We start from the raw sequence: 21,747 nt of genomic DNA, 5'->3' as shown, positions 1-21,747 counted from the left end.
GAGGCAGCTGGCCTGGCAAGAGACTGTTGTGTCACCTTCAGGTGGGAGAGTCCATTTCTGACATTGATGCTGAAGCATTGACATCTCCAGGATACTGGAGGGAGGGAGTGTGAGGACAATGCAAAGTCATATTTGAAGTGTACAATATCCTGCAGACTTGGATCTTTTCTATGACGCTAGCTTCCAAGCAAAGGGCACTTGTAATATGGAGTCATCTAGAATTGGAACCCCTGGGACTTGAAAACTTGACATTGGACAAGTAATTTCCTCTGCTTGGTCCTCAATCTCTTCAATGGAAAAAAGATGACAGGGGTTGGGGTGGTGCTGCTAGATTTCTGATACTGTCCACATCTCTACTGCTCAGTACTATTTTCGAGACTGTGAGGCCGGCCTTGTAACCCCAACTGTGAAGAAGAGGAAATGGAAGCTCTGAGGGATGAAGGAATTGCCCAAGATCACGGGGCTCAGTAGGGCAGGGAGAGGTACCAATCTCAGGTGCATTCCAGAGGCCTCTCACTTCAGACATATGTGAGGTGCATGGGAAGCACATGCATCTCCCGTTTGCACACTGCTTTACCCACTTACTACCCACTTTCATGCACAGGCCATGCCATCTTCTCACAGCTGTCTTAAGAGCTGGGCCAGGCAGGGCTGGGCACATGCTCTTGCCCCTATCACTCAGGTGAGGAAACTGAGACCCAGAGAGATGGTGTGACTGAGAACTCAGACCCATAAGACCTCAGAGCTGGGTCCAATCCTGTGCTATGAGAGATAGGAACTTTGGGGACCAGAAAGAGAAAAGACAGGGCTGAGGTCACTTGTGCAGGTAGTGGCAGAACTGGGTCAGAGACCTCAGGCAAGTCGCTTCCCTTCTCTGAATCTATTTTGTCATGTGTGCAGTGAGGAACAGTAACTCCTGCAGAGTATCAGTGAGGATGGAATGAGATAGTGCACCAAAAGCACTAGGCCCAGCACCTGAAGATGATGGTGACAAAGGCAAGGAGGAGGAGCAGACTGGTTGCCCAGGAAATTGCCAAATCTTATGTGTCAGGAGGCTGAGTGGTCAGTGGCAGGCCTTAAAAGCCTACGGTGAACCTCAGGGGCAGGGAGGCCGTGAGGGGTGGAGCTCTGGCTCAATGAAGGGAGATGGGGAGCCATATAGGTTGCCTGGGTGGTCAGGAGGGTGGATGTCTGCAGAGAGGAGTGAGGTGGGGGTGTCACCCCACAACACTGTGAGTCCCTCGAAGGCAGTGGCAGCAGACTGCAGTGGGAAGAGCACACATTTGGCCTCAAAGCATCCCAGGCTCGAGTCCCAGCACTGCCACTTCCTGGCTGTGGGATGTAGGGCAAGTGCCTTCCCTCTCAGAACCTCAGTGTCCTCATCCATGGAATGGGCCTGATCATCACCTCCCATCAGGGCTGTCTGAATGTCATCAAGGCCATACGAGTAATTGCATGCGAATATTCAGAACAACTTTATACATAATCCTCAGTAAATGGAAACAAGTGAATTGGTGAATGCTTGTCCATCAACAAGTGTCCCAGGAGTCAGAGGGCACAGGCCTGGGCTGGGGAGAAAGCTGCGGGAGCTGCCAAGGTGCACGCACACCTCGGCCACGGCCCCGGCACATAGTAGGGCCTCAGAAAACACTTGCTGAGACCTGTTGTGGGCCTTTGTGGTGGGGGAGCCCATGGAAGGGCTGAGGTTGGGGCCGGGAGGGAGGCCTGCCTTGGTCTTATGTTTGCCCTGTGGGTGAGGAGGTCGGCCACCTTCGAGGTGACCATCCTCAGCGTCTGGGGGACCCAGGGTCTGTCTGCGATCTCCAGGGCCCTTCTTCCTCCCTGCTCCTGAGGCTGCCTCTCTGCTCTCTTCCTCCTTCCCCACCCTGCTCTCAGCACTGTCTCTGAAGACTGTGGGGGAGCAGGGCCCAGGTGAAGACAACCATGGGGAAGGGGGTGGAAGGGGAGAGTGCTGCAAGCCTGGAGGCCTGGGGAGGTGGTACCTTCCCCAGCACCCTGTCTCTGAGGGCTGCTCTCTCCTCCTTTCTAGATGAGCTGCCTTATCTCAGGTGCCCTCTGCACACAGTGCTCAAACTTACACCTGTGGCTTATGGTGAGTCCCCTACCTTCATCTGGGGAAAAGCACATAGACACCATGATCATGCCTGCAGTGCCTAGCATTTTCCCAGAAGAGTCCTGAGAGAGATTTCCTGGGTGGGTAGTTGGATGTCTTGGTAGAGGCAGGGCTGGTGATAGCAAGATGAGAATGGGGAAGGACTGAAGTGGCCTCTAAATCTGGGACCTGGCCCCAGCTTTCTCTGTCTCTACCAGAGCACCAATCATACAGCACAAAGCTGTAGAAGAGGGGGTGCCCAAAAGGGACCAGATGAATAAGTGTATCTTGGGGCCAGATTTGAAGAGAGGGTTCAAAGACCAGCCCGGGCAGTTGAGACTCTCTTTGGGGGCATTAGTCAGCTCTGGAATGTTCATGAGTGATGAAGAGACAGACTCAAATCTATTCTGGAGTATGAACAGGGCAGATGGTGTACTGAAACCTGGATTAGTGTTCAGTCCACAGGGATGGAGCTAAGGGGGCTTCCATAGGCATTGGGCCTCCTCTGCCCGCTCCAGGCCCCAATGATACCACCCTCCTCTTTCTTCAGGCTTCCTAGAACTCCCTTGTGACCTTCCACATCTCTGATGTTGCCATAACCGCATAGTTCTGGAAATAAATTTTACCTGGGACTGGTTGCCCCAAGGCAGAGACACCAGGACTCTTCCACCACTTTAGCACCTAACACAGCTGGGAGGATCCACAGAGCTCCATTGTTATTATTAGGTTTCTGTCTCACAGACAAGAGCTGAGGAGGGGTGCAAAAATCATCTCTTGTCATCTCTCATTCTCATTGACAACTGGGCAAGGGAGGCTCAGAGAAGTCTGAGACTATTAGGGGAAGAGCTGGGAGGATGCCCCATTCCTGTATCTTAAGCCTAGTGTCTTCCCCTGACATCACACAAGTGGTCTAAATTCCTCTCCCTAAAGGGCAGTCACGGTCTGCACACAGCGTGGAGCTGGGGGTGTGGGTGGTGACGGGTGGAGGAGGGAATGACACCTCAGGAAAGACCTGTGCTTACCCGGGTGGCTTATGGATGAACGGGTTGTTCTTTTCTGAGGCTGCAAAGTGGAGTCCATCTACCTGAACGTGGAGGCTGTAAACACACATCGGGAGAAGCCTGAGGTAGGTGAGGGACTCTGTGTCCTAAGCTCGCACATGGTGAAAGCACCCTCCCCTGCAGAAAGGCAGCCCCAGTCCCACAGAGCTTGGGTATTTCCACCAACAGGTAGAATAACCAGCACCCAGAAATGCAGGAACCACAGCCCAGACCCGAGGCACCCTAGACACGCACAGCTAGAGCAACCCTGCCTAAAAGGCCTCTGGCTGAGGTTCCCCCAGGCTTGCCTGAGAAGAGGGTCAGGATCCAGGCTTGGCTGAAATAGGGGAGCCTGGCAGTGAGGACAAGAGGCAGGGAGGGGTGGGGGCTCCACACTGCTGGCTGCTTCCTGCTAATACTGGGTTCTCTCCTCTCAGAATGTGGACGTCAGCCGGGAACCTGAGGAAGCCCTGGACACTGTCCCTGCCCACTACTGAGCCCTTTCTAAGACATAAAACTGCCTCTGTCCTCGCTATCTTTCACGTTTAGGAGCTGCTATTGTTGCTCTTCTCTTACACTGAGAACACTCTGGAGTTGGCCTCACTGAAAGAGACCTGCTTCCAGTGAAGAAACCCTCATCAGCTCCAAAACAGGTCTTGATTTCTAGCTACAACCAAGGTGCTGTCTAGGTCAGGATGAAACTTTTTCCTTCTTAATTCCTATTCCCTGATCAATAAAGACTTCTCTTACTGCCTACAAAAGGGGAAAGGAGGTCATTGTGAGGCTTTTCCCACAAGATCCTCTTAAGATCCTGACCCTATGAAATGGCTCTGGTGCTGTCAGGGTATGGACTGGGTGAGAACTTCCTGGAAAGAAGGACTTTGGAGTAGTACCTCCAAATGTGAGGGTGGAGATAGGTTCATGTGAGTGCTTATGGCCTTGTTTCTTCGTGGGCAACATGGCTGGGAACATGACACCTTCATCCCTACATTCAAAGAAGAATCTGCACTCAGACCACAGTTCTCCTTCCTTCTCCAACTCTTGTTGCCATCCTGAGTTATTTCACTGTCCATATAAATGATTCAGACAATACCCTGGTCTCCTAGTGTCCTGCCTCCTCAACTTCAGTGAGCATCTTCCCTTCAGCCACTCACTGCTTGGTTGGCATCATCTAGACTTCTCTCCAGGCTGACTTCTTAAATACAAGCATCTCACTATCTGACCACTGGCCCCCTGGTCCTTAAAACTCTCTGTGTCATCCACAGGATCCCTAGCAGCATGCCTCCCACACAGCAGGCATGTATGTAGTATTTCTTGAGTGAACAATATTTGTTCTTGTACTGTATCAAGAGTATAGTCCTTTGATTCCTCCATTATCTCCCAATCCACCAGTCCTCTTCCTCTTCACTGTTCTTCCATACCTGGCCAGCTTGCATCCTACATTCTATCTCTTCAGCCAATCTCCATGCAGCTACTGTGGGCAGATAGCAGCAACCCACTTGCGAAGAGACAGACTCATACACCCCCTGACTTTGTTTGTCCTTCCATCACAACCACCAGCAAGACACAAACCTTGTATGATCCACATCGCTTTTTTTATTGGGATCACTGCTTGAAGCAAATCTACATTTATCTCCTTCTAGAGCCACCTTAAATCCTGTTCAAAGTCAGGGTCACCCTCTATTCTCTGGTATTCTATCCATCCCACCTCCCCAAGGATGGGTTGATTCAGTCAGCTCCTGACTATTCCATATCTATATCCTGTCCTTCTCTATTGGCTTTTGCCCCCACTGTCTATGCAACATGCTCAGGTCTCTCTCCTATCCCAAAAAAGTCCTCCCTTGTTCCCATGTCCACCTTTAGTTACGTCCCTTCCATTCTTACACAAATATCTCAAAATGAATCTACACTTACTCTCCAGAACCCTCTCCCTTTGCCTTCTGTTCCAGGCTTTCCCCTTCTAGAACTTGACTTAAGGTATTATCCCCTTGCCTGCTATGCTTTCCCCACATCTCTACCCCACTGAAGTCATACTTGCCTTTTAGCCTAAAGCTGGAGCCCACCTTCCCCAAAGAGCTATGCTGATCTCTAGCTCTTATATGAACCCAAAATGTCACTCACAACAACTTAGGCACATTAAAAGACAGAACAAACCGCAATTCATTTTTCAAATTTAATGTAACTCATATCAAATATGACAAGACACAGAAAGCAAACAACAAAGCAGGATTGGCAAACAGATTTTTTCATAGTATGTCACCCTCAGCTGATTGGTAATATTTGCTTAGATTGCTGCGTGGACAAAGATTCCAAGGATGTACCTTGGCTCCATGGGAAGGACTGCTGCAATTCATTAGCGGTATCTGTAAACATGCGATATAAATTTGAAAACAAAACACCAAACAGAAACACATTTTAGCACCAAATATACTATTTTCTCATACTTCCTTCATTGTGCTCATCTCCCCACCCTGCCCTCCCACCTTGGGGTTTCTTATAACATCTCCCAGCTCTTATACCCATCCCCATCGGCCTTGGCTGTGGAAATGTTGTAATTACCTGAAACCTCACTAGCCATAGGAGAAGCTACAGGCACCAAGGCTGGTGGCTCCACCACTAAAGCCAGCAGCATTGCTCACTCCACTGCCATAGCCAGCACTACTGCTTGGTCCACCGTTGAAGCCAGCATCGGTGCTCAGTCCACTGTCAAAGCCAACAATGGAAGTGGGTCCACCAATAAAGCTGGTGCTGGTGTGGGGTTCACCAGTAAAGCCAGTGCTGGTGTTGGAACCACTGCCAAAGCCAATGATGGTGCTCAGTCTTCCATTGAAGCTGGTATTAGGCCCACCGCCAAAGCCATCACTGATGCTGAGGCCACTACTAAAGTCAGCACTGGTGCCAAGTGTGCTGCTAAAACCAGCATTGGTGCCCAGCCCACCACCAAAGATATCACTGGAGATCAGTCCACCACCAAAGCCAGAGTTGGTGCTCAGTCCACCACCAAATCCTGTGCTGGTGCTTAACCCATCACAAAAGCTGAAACCAGCACTGGTGCTGAGTCCATCACCAAAACTGGCACTGGTAGGACCACTAAAGCAGGTGCTTGTACTAGGAGGGCCACCAAAACATAGGTTGGTGTTAGACACACTGTCAAAGCAGAATCTGGTGCTGGGGGCTCCACCAAAGCCCATGCTGGTACTGGGAGCACTGCCAAAGTCAGTAGTGGTGTTAGGTGCCCCACTGAAGTCAGTACTGGTGCTGAACACACTGCCAAAGCCAGAGTTGGCGCTGGGTGCACTGTTGAAGGCAATGCTAATGCTGACAGCACTGCTAAAACCAGCACTGGTGTTGAGCGCGCCACCTAAGCCAAGACTGGTGCTGAGTGTACCACCAAAGCTGGCACTAGTGCTGGGAGAATCACCAAAGCAGAAGCTGGTGCTTAGTGTACCACCAAAGTCAGTGCTATTGCTGAAAGAGCTACCAAAGGAGACACTGGTACTGAGTACACCATCAAAACCAGTGCTGGTGCTAGGAAAGCCACCAAAGCAGATACTGGTACTGAGTTTGCCACCAAATCTGGCACTGGAACTGGGAGAGCCACCAAAGTAGACACTAGTGCTGAGTGTGCCACCAAAGCCAGTGCTGGTGCTAAGTGCACCACTAAAGACTGCACTGGTGCCGAGTGTACTGCCAAAGCTGGTGCTCATACTGAGTGCATCACTGAAGCCAGCAGGGGTACTGAGTATGCCTCCAAAACCAGAGCTGGCTCCACCACTGAAACTTGTACTGGTGTTGAGTGGGCCACTGAAACTAGAGCTGACCCCACCACTGAAGTTGGTACTGGTGCAAGGTGTGCCACCAAAGCTAATGCTGGCTTCACTGCTGAAACTAGAGCTGGTGCTGGGTGCACCACCAAAGCTAATGCTGGCTCCACCACTGGAAGTGGAGCAAGTGCTGGGTGTGCCACCAAAGCAAATGCTGGCTATGCTGCTGAAGCTGGCACTGGTTCTGCATGTTCCACCAAAGCTAATGCCAGCCCTGTCACCAAAGACATTACTGGGGCTGGGGACACCACTGAAGCTAATACTAGCACCATCGCTATAGCTAGCCCTGGTGCTAGCTCCTCTGCTGAAGTCAATGTTGGTGCTGGCATTTGCATTTTCTTGGGCTCTGGCCTCACTTTCAAGTGAAAATCTGCCCCAGGCCTGAGCATCATTACCTAACTCTTCCCTTGTTAGGCAGTCGATATCCATGTCATCCCAATTCCAGGGCCCAGCCACAGCTTCCTCTCCAATCTCCATTTGGGCTCTTGCCTTAGCCCTGGCCTCAGCCTCAGCTACAGCCACAGCTGCAGCTTGGACTTCCATCTCCACTGCCTCCCGGTACTGCACGGCCCAGTCCTTGGGGTCTTTCTTCTGCACCTAAAATGAGAATTACAATCATTATAAGAAAAATAACATTTGTAATTATGTATTAAATACCTACCATGGGCTTTGTATAAAACTAATAGTAGCATTTAAAAAAAAGTCTTAGTTGTTGGGACTCTATCATGGGTCAGTCCTGAGATCCAATTTCAGTTCGATAACTTAGGTGCTGTGTGACCTTGGACAAGCTACTTAATCTCACTGAGCCTAAGTCTCTTCATCTGTAATATGGGAAACGATAAGAGAGTATGTTGTGGATTGAATGTTTGTGTCCCCCCAAAATTCATATTTTGAAGTACCAACCTCGAATGTGACTATATTTTGAGGTAGGCCTTTATGGAAGTAAAGTTTAATGAGGTCATAATGGTGGGTCCTTGATCCAATAGGATTAGTGTCCTTATAAGAAGAGACTCTCTCTCACCACCATGAACACAGCAAGAAGGTATTCATCTGCAAGCCAGGAGGAGACGCTTCACTAGAAACTAACACTGCTGGACCTTGATCTAGGACTTCCAGCCTTCAGGACTATGATAAAATAATTTTCTGTTGTTTAAGCCACCCAGTCTATAGTATTTTGTTATGGCAGTTGAGGAGACTAATACGAAGTATGAACATGAATGAAACAATGTAAACTTTATGTCAAGCAGCATTCTGGGACATAAATGAAGTTCCATGTGCTTATATATGAACTGCAGACTGCCCTATACCTGCCCATCCCTGTACACTGCCTACCCCAGCCAGAGACATCCTGTACCCTTAATATGCCAAGTCAGGGCAGCTCTCCTATTACCTTGCATGCAAACTTGAGAACTTTCATCTTGCTAGTCTCATGGTAGGAGCACAAGCCCCAGAAGAACTCATATTCAGGTGGTCTGCTGTTGGGGACCCTCTTGTATTCCAGATACCTTGAAGAAAGGAAATGAAACTTGCTTCTAACCAAGCAAACCTGTTGTCTAACCACTTGGGACCAGGTGGCAACCTCCTCCAAAGAAAAACTAAACTCAGCTCCTGGAGAAGGATTTCCAAGGCCCTCCTTCCCTAGACTCACTCCAAAACACAGTTCATGGTCTTGACCTCCAATACTGAGCCATTTCCCATTGGCCTTGTGCAAAGTAGTCACTTGGTGTGGCAGGGGACGCATGTATAGGGCATGGTGTCACAGGGAGGCCAAAGTATCCTGCCACCTGTGAGGAGTAAACCCAAGTTTCTATCGGGTGTGTTGTAAACAGAGGAGCCATTCTTTGGGCATTCTGCTCTGAGCACACCCCACAGCAAGGGCCTTGTGTTTGGTCTGGCCCAGCCCTGGTATGGTCCACCATGGACTCAGTTCTAGGGAACAGGATGCCCATACCTCTAAAGGTAGTGTAAGAAAAGGGCAATCGAGCACTTTCTGGACCAGATCGGCACACTCAGAACACTTCATGGCCTGACAAAGCCCCAAAACACCACTTACTTCTGCTTCACAAACTCGTCTGTGATGAGCTTCCTCACTTCCCCAAAGAGCGAGTGCCTTACCCTAACAATGGGAAAAACAACCCATGAACCAAGATCAGAACTTCCCACATGGGGGCAGAGGCATTTCCCAACATGGAAGAGACCTCTCTAGTACATAAGGCCATCTCAATGAACTCAGGAAAGTAATGAACACATGGTCACTAGAAGCAGGCAGTTGAGGCCAGATGGTTCTTTATCAGGGATGCCCTGAAGGTCTATCTTATATATCAGCTTAGAACAGAGAAAGAACATAGGAGAAAGGGGAAGCAGAGAGTTCAGGACCATTTCCCCATCCACCCAGGTCAGAACCCTGGACCCTCTACCCAGTCCAGCAACCCCGCCCCCTCCACCAGACCACCAGGCTGATGCAATCCTGGGACCATCCTCTCTTGCCAAAGGACAACACGGACAGCAACTACTGACAGAGCCCAATCATACCCAGGGTGCAGCCCCAACTTGGGCAGCAACTCCCAGATGACAGCTGCAAGGGGAGGCAAAAGGAAACGGATAGAAAATGAACATGTGGAATTCCGACCATGACCCCCTATTCAGCTGCCAGCCCAGCAACTCACCCTCATTGGCCTTGTTGCCATTCATAAAAATGACACTCAGAATCACCATAAGATCTAGTTTGGGTGTGTCCTTGGTCCTAGGGAAATAATGGGACAGAGAGAAGGTTTACATCCAGCAGCCATCTGCAAAAAAATACACACCAGCCAGACTACTAGGTTAGCTTCTCCCAGATTCTTCAGATATGAGAGAATTCTGCCCAGTCTATGCCTCAAGCTCTATGTGACCCTGGGCAAGGCACTTAGACTCTCTTATTCATAAAATGGGAAAATCACATTTTCCTCTCCCCAGGTTGCTGAGAGGATAGAATTGTACTTGTATTTGTCAACCCACTACAACCCAGACACCCAGCCAATATGAGTTCCTTCTTTCTCTTCCAGACCCCTCAGCTCCAAAAGAATTCTAGGCATGGCCCCACTGATGCTCCTGCCCTTCAACCCTCATGATTCACTCATACCAGGAAGCCCTCCCTTGGGAACTACTCTACCAAGGTCAATAGGAAGAGACAAGCAACAACAGGGAAGCTTCTGGAGATACAGAAAACTTGACAGTAGGAATGACCTGCCCCAGGCTTCTACAACCTCCATTCAATCATAAACGGGCACCACAACTATGTGTAGGGCTCCAACTACATGTGGGATATGGAAAAGGGGTTTTTAGGCTCTGTCTTTCCTGACTTCCTAGGGGATGTGGGGAGAGGACAGGGATGGAGTAGTACCATGGACAAAAGCAGAAGCCTCCCTCCCATCCCAGCCCTTTCCCAGCTTACGTTCCCAGGATGCCTGCAGAGGATTCCTGAATGCTGATGAGAATATACAAGCTACTTTGTTTATCAATTTCCTTCAGATTGACTCGAAACATCTGCCAAGTAAAAGAATAGCCTGTGAGGTCACAAAATTCAGCCTAGGCAGTGAAATAATTCATGTAAAACACTTAACTAACACAGCAAACAGGTAACAAATGTACTATTGTTATCAAAATAGTCTTTATGCTTAATGGGACTCTAGGGAGACAGATAATGGGGGATGGAAAGGAGAGGTGAGCAACTGAAATACACTACAGAACATGTCCAGCAGTAGACAGAAGCCAGGACTAAGCTGGGTGGCTTGGGTCCTAGCTGTACTTGCTGTGTTACCCGAGGCTAGTCTACGTCCTTCCCTAGGCCATCGTCTGCTCATTTGCACAGTGATGGGGCTGGATTAGGGAGTCTCTGTGGTCCCCCGCAAAGGGACGTGTACACCTTTGTTCCATTCAAGACTTCCCCATTGTGCCCATCCCACAGAAGATGTCCCTTCACCTTCTCCAGAGCATAGCTTGCTCGTTCAATGATCTCTGGGAAATATTCATCATATTCTTGGATGACATCCTTCAGCATGTCTGCAGGAAGGGAGAGGTGGGAGCAGCTGGTCTGAGAAGGGGCCACAGAGCTGCAGCCCTTTTGCCAGCCCTATGGGGTTAGTGTAGTCTGAGTCCTGAACTGTGTTAATGGGAGATGCCAGCCACGACAGAGTGTGAAAAGGGCAGGGGAGGATAGATGAGAGAATGAAGAGGCCATAAAACTAAATTGTTACCCCCAGGGCAGGGAGGAGAGGGGAGTAGAAAGGCGAGCTCAGGGAGGAGGGTTGGGATGACTCTACCTGAGCGCTTGATGGGGATCTTTGTCTGGTCCTTAACCAACAGGTATTTCACCAACTTATTTGCCTGGGAGAAGAGGAATACATGGGGAGATCTCAATATGTTTTCATAAAACTTGGAAGAAAGACAGAGAAGAGGGCAGGTGAAGAAGAGAAGAGACTGGGCAGCATTGGATTCTTACCCTTTCTTGCAAAATGGCCACATCTCGGGATAGCGGAGGCCTCTGGCCCCATGAAATCCACCTATAATTACCACCACCTCTCTCATCCCTGTTCAGATGCTTGGACTGCATCATCAGAAAGCAGAAAGGTCCAAAATCACCAGGTGAAAGAGATGGCTCTGTCTCCTCACCCTGCCTATTCCTGAAAGTCCCCTAAACCCTCCCTGTAGGGGTCCTGACCTTATCATTAGCCACACTGAGTTCTAGATTTGTCTTTCACTGTCTTCCAGGCAGGAGTTTCATTTCCCTGCCAAGACAGGAGCAACCCAAGGGCAGGGTCTGGTTCTTCCTCTTCTTTTGGCCACCACTGGCTCTACTAGCCGTACCCCTTCAACAAGTCACTTCACCTCTCTGGGACTTGGTTTTCTTACCTGTAACACTGGGACCTAGCTGGTAAGAGTTACTTTAAAACATAAAAGCATAACCTGTGTGACTATACCCAACACAAAGCCTGGTCCATGCTAACTACTATGTATTGATAAATACAAGTTGAATTATATCCAGTTTGTAGTAAGTGTATGGATGTCTTATTTCCCCACCAATCTTTGAACTGCAAAGCAGCAGGAACTATATCACATTCCTCTCAGCATCTCTCACAGCCTATGTGAATGCAGGGACTGGCTCAGTAAACTTAAAAGAACAAGTGAACAAACCAGGCAGATAGGAATGGAAAAGAAGTACAGAGTTAAGGATGGTGATGTCAGAGATCTCACCTTTCGGTTCCTCTTGCCCCAGGTCCTGGTTGTGGGCTCCAGACTCAACTGAGCCAGGTAGTCATCTGCCAGGGCCTGGACAGCAGCAACAACCTGAGTCTCAAGGGCACTTATATTGATCTGAGGGGTAGTCATCTTGGCCTGGGCCCCTTTGTCAATTTGGGTCTGGCTTTCAGTTGTCCGGGCTTTAGTGGCAACCTTCTGAGCCCTGTACCTTCTCTTGACCCAGAGGGTGGCTGCTAGGGCTTGTTTTGTGACCATTTGACTGGCAGGTGGGGCCTCAGAGATCTCACAGGCAGAATTTGGGTCCTTATAGGCAGCCTTCTTGACTTTGGATTTTTTGGGCCAGATAGCTGCTGCTGAGGCCTCAATCTGCCTGGTAGCTGTCTCAGTGGCATCTGGGGTCTCTAGGAGTTCAGTGTCAGTATTTGTGTCCTTAACAGTTGCTTTCTTGGCTTTGGAGGTTTTCTTAGTTCGGATGGAGGTAATTTGGCCTTGGATGGTAGCTGAGTAGGTGGTGGATGGAGCCAGTGAGATCTCAGTGGCACTAGCTATGGCCTTATTGTTAGCCTTCTTAGCCTTGGGAGCTTTCTTAGGCTTGATGGAGGCTAACAAGGCTTGAGAATTGGCTGACTCAGTGGCAATCGGAGCCTGGATAGTCTGTGGGATGACTGGCACATTTAGGACCTACAAGGGTAACTTGATCTGTGTAGTAACACTCTCACTGCCAGTTGGAAATTGGGAGCCTCGGGCTGCCTTAGCAGTAACTCTGTCTTGTTGGCTTTCTTAGGCTGAGCGGTGAATGAAGAAGCCTGAGTATTGACTACCTCAGTGATAGCTGAAGCCTGGTTGATCTGGGGGATGATTGGCAGGTTTAAAGCCAGAAAAGTTATTTTAGGCTTGTTGGTGGTAATCACATTGGCAGATGGAACTGGAGGGGCAGTGCGTACTGTCTTAGTGATAGCCTTAATAGGGGCCTTCTTGGTCTTGCTTTTCTTAGGCCGGTTGGCAACTGGTGGGTCCATAGCCAGTAGGTCCTTGGTTGATGACAAGAGGGTATGCATCAGCAAGACACTATCTTCTTCTGTTGTCTCAGCCTGTACATCTGGAGGGAAGTGAAGCCCAGGCTCCCGGAGGGCCCTACACACTTAAGATTATAACGTGCTGAGCCATCTGGCCTCCCTACAACCCACCCTTTCTACAAAACCTCCCCCTCCTCTGAATGGTGACTGATTGAAGGGGAGGGTGAAGGAAGAGGAAGGGAGCAAGAAATAGGCAGGTTTTCTTCACCTCCTCCTCCACCATTCAGGGGAGGACTGAAACAGGTTAAGCAGGAAATTATGCAACTACAGAGTGGTAGGGGCTCAACAGCCTTAAATGAACTCAGAATAGGGCAGATGGCCTGCCAAGAATGCAGAAGGGCCTCACCTGGAATGGGGTCATCTTATAATCGGAGTCATTTCTACTATCCATTTTTCTGGAAAGCCGAGAAGGGGCCTGAGTCAGGAAAGAATAAGAGGGAGGTGGACATTCATCAGGTCTCCTGCCAATCCTGAAGGAGGGGGTTCTGATCAAACCTTGGGCCCCAAACCCTTCAACTACTGGGTCCTCATACCTAGAAACCCAGACCATCTGGCTTCCAAATCCTAGCTCCTTTTGCCTCCAAGAAACCGCAAGCCTGCTCTCGATCCCGCCCCTTTACCTTACAAACACCTTACCGCAACTTGGTAGTGCGCATGCACATCAACCAGAGGCGTGAGGGCAACCGCAGGCGCTCAGCGCGCATGTGCTTTGGTGGACTGGACAGGCTGACCACCTCAATCCCACATAAGCCCTCTGCCCTCAAAGCAGCAGAACATCTTGACGCCACTCCTGACCCACTCTTTCTAACTGCATCTCGTCTCATTCCAACCCTTCCCCCAACACCGGTCCCTCTCCCTCCGCTCTGCAGCACCTCTTCGTTCCGCGCCTTCCCCAACACCATACACCTCTCCTCTGCAGTATAGCCACGCAGCGCACTGTCCCTTTCTGTAATGCCCCCTCCCTCCGCTCTGCTGTACTCCTCCGCACCTCCTCTTCTCTTTATATGCCCCCTCCCTATGCTCTGCAGTAAGTGCCTGCACTGCTCCTTCCGCAACACCGCACCCCTACTTCCACGTCTGCAAGTGACCATCCCGCCCTTACTGCAACATGGTTACCCCACCCACAAATCCTATGGTATTAGGCTTTTGTGTAATCCTTCCCAAGCGCTACCAGGTTCTGTCCCTTTCTTTTCAAACCGGTATCAACCGGGTCCTAGCCCCTCTTTTCTCCCCTCTGAGCCAGGTCTTTTCAGATGTATAATAAGGATTCTGCCCCTTACTTTTTCTAGCTCACAATCTCTACTTTCTGTGGCCCAAACCAGGTCCTGCGACCTCTCTCCAGTTTAAACGAAGCCTCCCATCGCCTATCTCCCTACCTAATTGGATCGTGTTCCATTCTTTCTATGGCCGGAACTATTTCTCCATCTCTCTTTTCTGCAGTCCCAACCGGGTCAGCATCCCTCCTTCCAGCAGCCCGAACTGAGTCCAGATCTCTCTTTCCGTTGCCCAAAGGGGATTCTGCCCTCTACTTTCTCCCTTGCAAACCGAGTCCAGACACCTCTAAATCCGACCACTTCTATGCGGTTAGCTCCTGAACCTCTAGCAGGTTTCCTTCAAACCCTAGGGATGTGTGGAGTCAAGCACGTCAAATCCTAGCCTGGAGTCCCCCACAAGGTCTTCAGTAAAGCAGGGCACTTTAGCTCACCTCTCCCGTCCAGAAGGCGTCCGCTCTCTCCAAGCCTCTCCTTAGGTCTGAGCCTATCTGCTCCCCCTCCCCAGCCGGAAGTGATCCTGCCTCTTTCCGCCTCCAGAGGGGTCTCCTTCCCTGCCTGTCAGCCTCCTCCCTCACTCCCTACTTCCAGCTTTCCTTTCTCCCCAATGTGATCTCTTTTCTGCTTACTACCTCTTATTCAGCAATCATTCTTTTCTATTCTCCATTTGATTTCTCTATCCCCCACACTGTATCCCCATTCCTATTTGATTCCTCTGTTGCCCCTAGGAGGACTGTGTTTCTCTGGGCTCCCACACCAATGCTTCCTACAGACCCCTCTATGCCAACCTTAGTTACATAGTGTGTTTTTGTAGTGTGTTGTGTGTCTGGGTCTCTCTCCCCAGGAGCTGCTCTGGGGTAGGGGACTAGATCATGTTAATTTCTATTGCTTAAGTAGGACCAAATTAAGACATTTAGAGTCTCTAAACGCTAAAAGTTAGGGTATCCCCTGCATCATATGTAATTCAGAATAAAATCAGTAAATACAAGAAAGTCTACCAAAAGTTTTTATTTATCCCCTGATCACTATATTGATGCTTTTAATGTATATCAACTTAGCTGAAAATTTTTACTGGGACTGTGTTTCTCCTTTATTGGTACACTGGTACACAAGTGCTTAGCCTCTGTCTCTAGTGGAATGGAGCACTTCTCCCCAGTGTGGAAAACAATTCTTCTAGGGCAATCACTTACTCCTGCAGTCAGTAATTATTTTTTGAGCACACAGTTGTGCCACGGCCCTTGTTGGATGTTGGATCCCTGCCCTCAAAGAACTCACATCTATTTTTTAAAACTTTATTGGAGTATAATTGCTTTACACTTTTGTGTTAGTTTCTGCTGTATAACAAAGTGAATCAGCTATAAGTATACATAAATCCCCTCCTTCTTTCTGCAGGCTCTGAGGAGCCTCTGCTGAGCATAGGGGCACATGGGACGGTGTCAGATGGGTCTCTGATCTAATGCACCTGCTTCCCATCTGTTCTACTTGCACAGAGGCCCTCGTATTTTGCTTAACTTGCTGTGTTTGTGGTCTCCATTTCTCAGGCTGCAGGTTTGTAGTTCCCACTGTTTTTCGTGTCTGCCCCCAGGGACTAAGGTTGGTTCAGTGTGTTGTGTAGGCTTCGTGGTGTAGGGGACTAGTGCCTGTGCTCTTGTCGATGAGGCTAGATCTTGTCTTTCTGGTCAATAGTTCCACATCTGGTGGTGTGTTTTGGGGTGTCTGTGACATTATTATGACTTTAGGCAGCATCTCTGCTAATGGATGGGGCTGTTTTCCTGTCTTGCTAGTTGTTTGGCATAGGGTGTCCAGCACTGGAGCTTTCTGGTCATTGAGTGGAGCTGTGTCTTGGCGTTGAGATGGAGATCTCTGGGAAATTTTTGCCATTTGATATTACATGGAGCTTGGAGGTCTCTTGTGGACCTATGTCCTGAACTTGGCTCTCCCACCTCAGAGGCACAGCCCTGACTCCTGGCTGGAGCACCATGAGCCTGTCATCCACATGGCTCAGAATAAAAAGTGGAAAGAAGAAAGAAAGAAAGAAGAAGATAAAATAAAATAAAATAGTTTGAGACCTATGCAGCTGCATGGAAAGATTCCTCCTCCTTAGTCGCAGTGCCCATGGGGCTCAGCTTTGATTTTGGCCCCAACTCTTTGTCAGCACTGCCCTCAGACATCTGTTCCCCACCCAGGCAAGAGAGACAGAAAGCAGCAGCTAATTGGGGTCCACTTACCCCCTCAGTCTGGGGAGTGGTAAGGCAACCACAACTGGGGTGTTCTAAAATTGCCTGTGGCAGCAGGGACAGGCAGGAATTTGCAACTGACTGGGGCAAGCTTGCTCTGGTTGGAGGGGCTGGTGTGTGGGGCTTTTGGCAGTCCCTCCCCTTGTGTGCCACTCAACAATGGCACCTCATTTTCTAGGCAGACAATGCTTCTTATAGGGACATTCCTGGTCCTGGAGCTTCTCACTCCCATCCCCTCTGTTGTATCCATGCAGCCAACAGTGGTCCTCTCCCTGGATCTGCTCTTTTAACCCCACAATTTAGCACTCAGCACCAGCCAGCATCGGCCGATTCCTGTCTCAGGCAGGGTGCCAAGGGCTGTTTTCCAAGGAGGCTTTAGGTTGGGTGGCACTCAGGACCCTGTGACCTACATGGGAGGAGGATGTGGAGGAGACCTTGGCTTGAGAGGCAGGTAAGCCTGCTGAGGTGATTGCCCCTCCCAATGCCTGCAGAGGCCAAAGTAGCCAGCAAGTGGGGAAAGGGGTTGTAATAGTGGCCCCACTCCTTGTTTGCCACTCAACAGTGATGCCTTTCTTCTACGGGGTCCTGAGGTTTTTCTGCAAACTGTCCAGGTTGTGGAGCTCCTTACTCCTATCCTGTCAGGTTGTCGTTTCACAGCCAACAGCTGTCTCCTTCCTGGGTCCATGTTCCAAATCCCACTTTCCAGCACCCAACTCCCCTCCACAACAGGAAACTCAGGCTGGGATGTGCAGAGCTGCAGTTCAGACCATGCACGCAGTTCTTACTTTGTCCTGCCTTCCACAGACCGTCTGTTGTATTCTCCTTTGACCCTTGAAGATTCTTTTCTGTCCCAGCTGATTTCTCCACCGTGAGGGAGTTTTTCTGAGTGCTGGGACCTCCTCTCACCTTCAGCTTCCTGCCAGGGTTGCTGGTTTCTTTTTTGATTCCTCTTTTCTTTTTTCTTTCTTTCATCCTACCTGGTTGCAAGAGGATGTTTCTTGTTCTTTTAGGTGTCCGAAGTCTTCCACTAATGTTCAGCCGGTGCTCTGAGAGAATTGTTCTATTTGTAGATGTATTCTTGATGTACCTGTGAGGAGCGACAAATTCCTTGTCCTCCTATTCCACCATCTTGACTCTTCACTCTGTCTAAAAGACTATCTCTTAATAGAGCACATTACCAGAAATTTCATACTCCTCCTCCAAGTGTTCTTATGAAACAAATTATGACAGCTTTACCTCAGTGGAAGAAGAGAAAATTGTGGAATGAGGACTTGCTTTATCTGTAACCAGACATCCACTTTTCACTGCTTCTACACAGTCCTCCCCATGGCCCCTTGCAGATTCTGCTGACTTCCTGAATGCTGGCTGCTACAGGGTCTTACACTTTCTGACTATGGCAAAGGTTAAGCTCGCAGCTTCCTCATGTGTTAGGTAGTATTAGCAAAGTTCAGCATGAATCAAGAGAATAAATCAAAATTAATTTAGCCTTCTTCTCAGGGGTTCACCAATTTTCTTAGTAGCATCTTCTGGTAGATTATCCACTTCTATCTTCTCATTTTTATCACTGAGGTCCAAAGCTGGAAATATCCCTGAAAACCAGCAGTTTTATCTCATTGTTCCTTGAAAATCTTTGCCACGGAAACTTGGTATGAACTCTTGTCTTTATGAAACAGATACAGCCAGAGAACCTGTGGTTTCTATTAGATTTATGCAGAATATTGAGCTGATCAAGCTGTGTTTATGGTAGCTGTGCAAATATAGACGTTTTCCCCCCTTTCCTTCATGCTTCGCTTAGTTTCACTTGTTCATAGTGTGCACCGTAAAAGCCTCACACCTGGCACTTCAGACCAGACTTCCTAGTGAGAAACGGTGCTGCCTGGCATCTCAGTTCAGTGGGCCATGTGAGGAAGTCACCTCTTCTTCTTCTTCTTCACGTCTTTTTCCACTGTTTCCCTCTCTCCTCCCCTTATTTCATTTTTTCTTTCATTGCCAATTTTTGTTTTTACATTAAGCCATGCCTAAATCCAGTGCTATCCCTGAACTTTCCTAATATATAATACAATGCCCCCCTTTTAAAGTCAGTTTGGAGTTGAATTTTCTATTATTTACAGGCAAAAGCATGCCTATACAGAAATTGGTACCAAGTTGTTATGGGTAGAAACTGCAACAGAGGGCAGAAGTTAGAAAAGTATAGAGTATGAGGGTATGTTGGCTACAATAAGGAACCTCAAAATAATTTCTACTAAAAAGAAATAAACCGAGTTTGAGACTGGCCTGAATGAAAATCAATAAGCATTAATTAGGGAAATGAAAATTACCATAAAATAAAATACCACTTTGTCTATTAAATTAGTAAAAGCTAAAAAATATATCTTTTAAAAATGAAGATTGATAATACATGGTGTTGGGGAGAGTATCAGAATATAGGCAATCACATTCAGTATTTGTGGTGGTATACATTTGTCCAATTATATTATCTAGTAAAATTAAATATAACCTATAACACAAAATTCCACTATTAGGTAGTATCCAAGAGAAACATGTTCCTAATGATACATGAAATGAATGTTTATTGCAACATTATTTGTAATAGAACAGAATCAGAAGGCTACCCCAAATTTAAAACAAAGTAATAGGTGATTTTGATAAGTAAATTGTAGCATAGTCGTTCAATGAGATACTACACAACAGTTAAAATATGTATCAAAATGGATATTTACCTACTAATATCTTCAGTATCATACCATTTATGTACATGTGAAACTATGCTATACATTTTATGGATACATACATATACAGTAATAGTATAAAAATCTGCACAGGGAGGGAAGAAGTTATGGGATTTGGAAACAGGTACAAAAGCATATTTAACTCTATCTAAAATATTTTATTATTAAAAATATAAAAATCTAGCAGGGCTTGGTAGCTAGATTGAGCTCATAGAAACTGGTAGTCAGGGATTTTTCTCATTAGTTGGTGTCTATGCCATACAGATTGTTATATTTTGAATATCACCTCTGGGAACAACTTTATAAAATGTTAGGATATGATAGGTATGGATAATGGCTTAGCAAGTGTTTGTTATGCTATAATCTGTACATTAATGTACAAAATTCTTGCTGTAATTTTATCTGAACTGTCAATCAATTTATAGATGAATTTGGGAGACACTGAAATTTTTATAGTGCTAAATAATCCTATTCATAAATATGGTATATCTGTCCACGTGTTCAGGTTACTTTTTATGTCTTTCACAATAAAACCTAAAATTCTATGAAAAGATGCAACTGGATAATTATCAACATAATGTTGAACATAAATTAAGACATAGAATGAGATTTAAAATACAGTGCTCTTGGGAGACTCGATTCTGCAATGGGAATGTAAGCTCCCTTACAAACCACACCCCCCATTAATGACACCTATAAACACTGGAAAAAATTTGAAAAAGAAAAATCCTACTTGAGGACTCTGAGAAGTAGCCAAAAAGGAGGCAAATGGTGGAAAAGAGTGATAACATAAGAAAGAGGGTAAGTTATCCAGGTTTTTTTTTCTTTCTCAGCCTTGCAAGGTGATTGTGTCCCACTTGTGGATTGGAGAAGCACAGGTAGCTGAAACTCTAATGGAAACCCTGCCATCTTTCTGGCCAAAGGACCTCATAAGGGAGCATGGGTAAGATGCAGTGAAAGTGAGGAATCTCAGGAGGAAAAGAGACAGAGAAAGTATTCCATATCTGTGAATAAAACCACACAACACTTACTGGAAAATGCACATGCGGGAGTTAACCACACATGCAGGAATTAACCTCACAAGCAAATCAAAGGCTTTGAGAAATGAGCTGAGATTTGAATCACAAAATTATCAGCCTAAACCCTGAACCACACATGCACACACATATCCAAATCAGCAAATTAAGGCTTTGAGAACTAAACTGAGATTTTAACTACAGCCCAGAAAAGGTAAGACAGAACTGATGGGCAGAATCTAACCAAATTGATTGCCTACTAAAAGAAAAGGATCAACATTTTCCAGAGGATTATAAAAGAACAGAGTCTACACAAAACATTTTCAATGTCCAGGATAAACAAAAAAATTACTTAGTATTAAAGAACAAGAAAATATGCCCCATTCAAAATGAAAAACAAAATCATCAGATGTCAAACAAGAAGAGACCCAGATATTGGAATTATGAGGCATAACATTAAAGTAGCTATTATAACTATATTCCATGAGGTACAGAAAAACACACTTGAAATAAATGAAGGAAAAACAAATCTCAGAAGAGAAGTAGAAACTGTAAGAAAGAAGCAAATGTAAATTTTAGAATTGAAGGTGCACTATCTAAAATAAAAAGGAATTGGATGAGTTAATAACAGAATGGCAATTTCAAAGGAAAAAATTGGTGAAATTGAAGTTAGATTGATAGAAACTAACCAATCAGAAATATATAAAGGAAAAAAGTTAGGGGAAAAATAAACAGAGACTGAGAGAGCTATTGAGCATTACCAAAGATACTGATATATGTGTAATTTGAGTTCCAAAAAATGGAGGAGAAACAGACTGGGGTAGAAAATATATTTGAAGAAGTCATAAACAAAAGCTTCCTAAATTCTGTGAGTAAAAAATTTCTGTATGTATGAGAAGCTCAGTGAACAGCATAACTTCCAAGAAAACCAAGTCTTAAAACCAAAGGTATGTTAAAAACCTATAAAACAGCCAGAGGAAAATGACATTATTTTACACAAGGAAAGGCTTCAGTGAACATGGACTTTTTAAAAAACTGAAGTATAGTCGATTTACAATGTTTTGCTAATTTCACTTGTAAAGCAAAATGATCCAGTGTTTTTTCATATTATATTCCATTATAGGTTATTACAAGATAATGAATATAAATTCCTGTGCTATACAGTAAATCCTTGTTACTTATCTATTTTATGTATAGCATTCA

General features: G+C 46.9%; 2 protein-coding genes and 1 non-coding gene across 4 annotated transcripts in view; 1 reads left to right on the top strand and 2 right to left on the bottom strand.

Annotated features, from left to right (window-relative positions):
• The window catches only part of PFKFB1 (6-phosphofructo-2-kinase/fructose-2,6-biphosphatase 1), an 83,693-nt gene extending 79,782 nt beyond the window's left edge, over positions 1 to 3,911 (top strand). Inside the window, exons 12-14 of one of the 2 annotated variants that reach the window (XM_024767184.1) lie at positions 2,051 to 2,113; positions 3,175 to 3,239; positions 3,591 to 3,911. In XM_024767184.1, the coding sequence (XP_024622952.1) occupies positions 2,051 to 2,113; positions 3,175 to 3,239; positions 3,591 to 3,650 (188 nt within the window). In that variant the 3' untranslated portion in view covers positions 3,651 to 3,911. The remainder of the gene's footprint in view (positions 1 to 2,050; positions 2,114 to 3,174; positions 3,240 to 3,590) is intronic. The other variant, XM_024767183.1, reaches the window with a different exon arrangement.
• A 1,812-nt stretch (positions 3,912 to 5,723) lies between these two features.
• Positions 5,724 to 13,682, bottom strand: LOC112414618 (trophinin-like). Its single transcript, XM_024767191.1, has 10 exons — positions 13,638 to 13,682; positions 11,458 to 11,562; positions 11,279 to 11,342; positions 10,939 to 11,018; positions 10,411 to 10,502; positions 9,644 to 9,720; positions 9,510 to 9,552; positions 9,031 to 9,093; positions 8,368 to 8,482; positions 5,724 to 7,574 (listed from the first exon to the last, which is right to left on the bottom strand). Exons 1-10 carry the CDS (start codon positions 13,680 to 13,682, stop codon positions 5,724 to 5,726), a joined length of 2,535 nt encoding a protein of 844 aa, XP_024622959.1.
• LOC112414624 (small nucleolar RNA SNORA11) lies at positions 8,717 to 8,845 on the bottom strand. The gene has a single exon (XR_003006194.1). It is a non-coding gene; the product is annotated as a small nucleolar RNA SNORA11 (small nucleolar RNA).
• Positions 13,683 to 21,747: the final 8,065 nt, after the last annotated feature.

This window comes from Neophocaena asiaeorientalis, unplaced genomic scaffold (assembly GCF_003031525.2).
Source record: "Neophocaena asiaeorientalis asiaeorientalis breed wild unplaced genomic scaffold, Neophocaena_asiaeorientalis_V1.1 scaffold313, whole genome shotgun sequence".
NCBI classification, from domain to species: Eukaryota; Metazoa; Chordata; class Mammalia; order Artiodactyla; family Phocoenidae; genus Neophocaena; species Neophocaena asiaeorientalis.
Note: the sequence above shows the minus strand (reverse complement) of the source record. Positions and strands in the feature narration are given on the sequence as shown.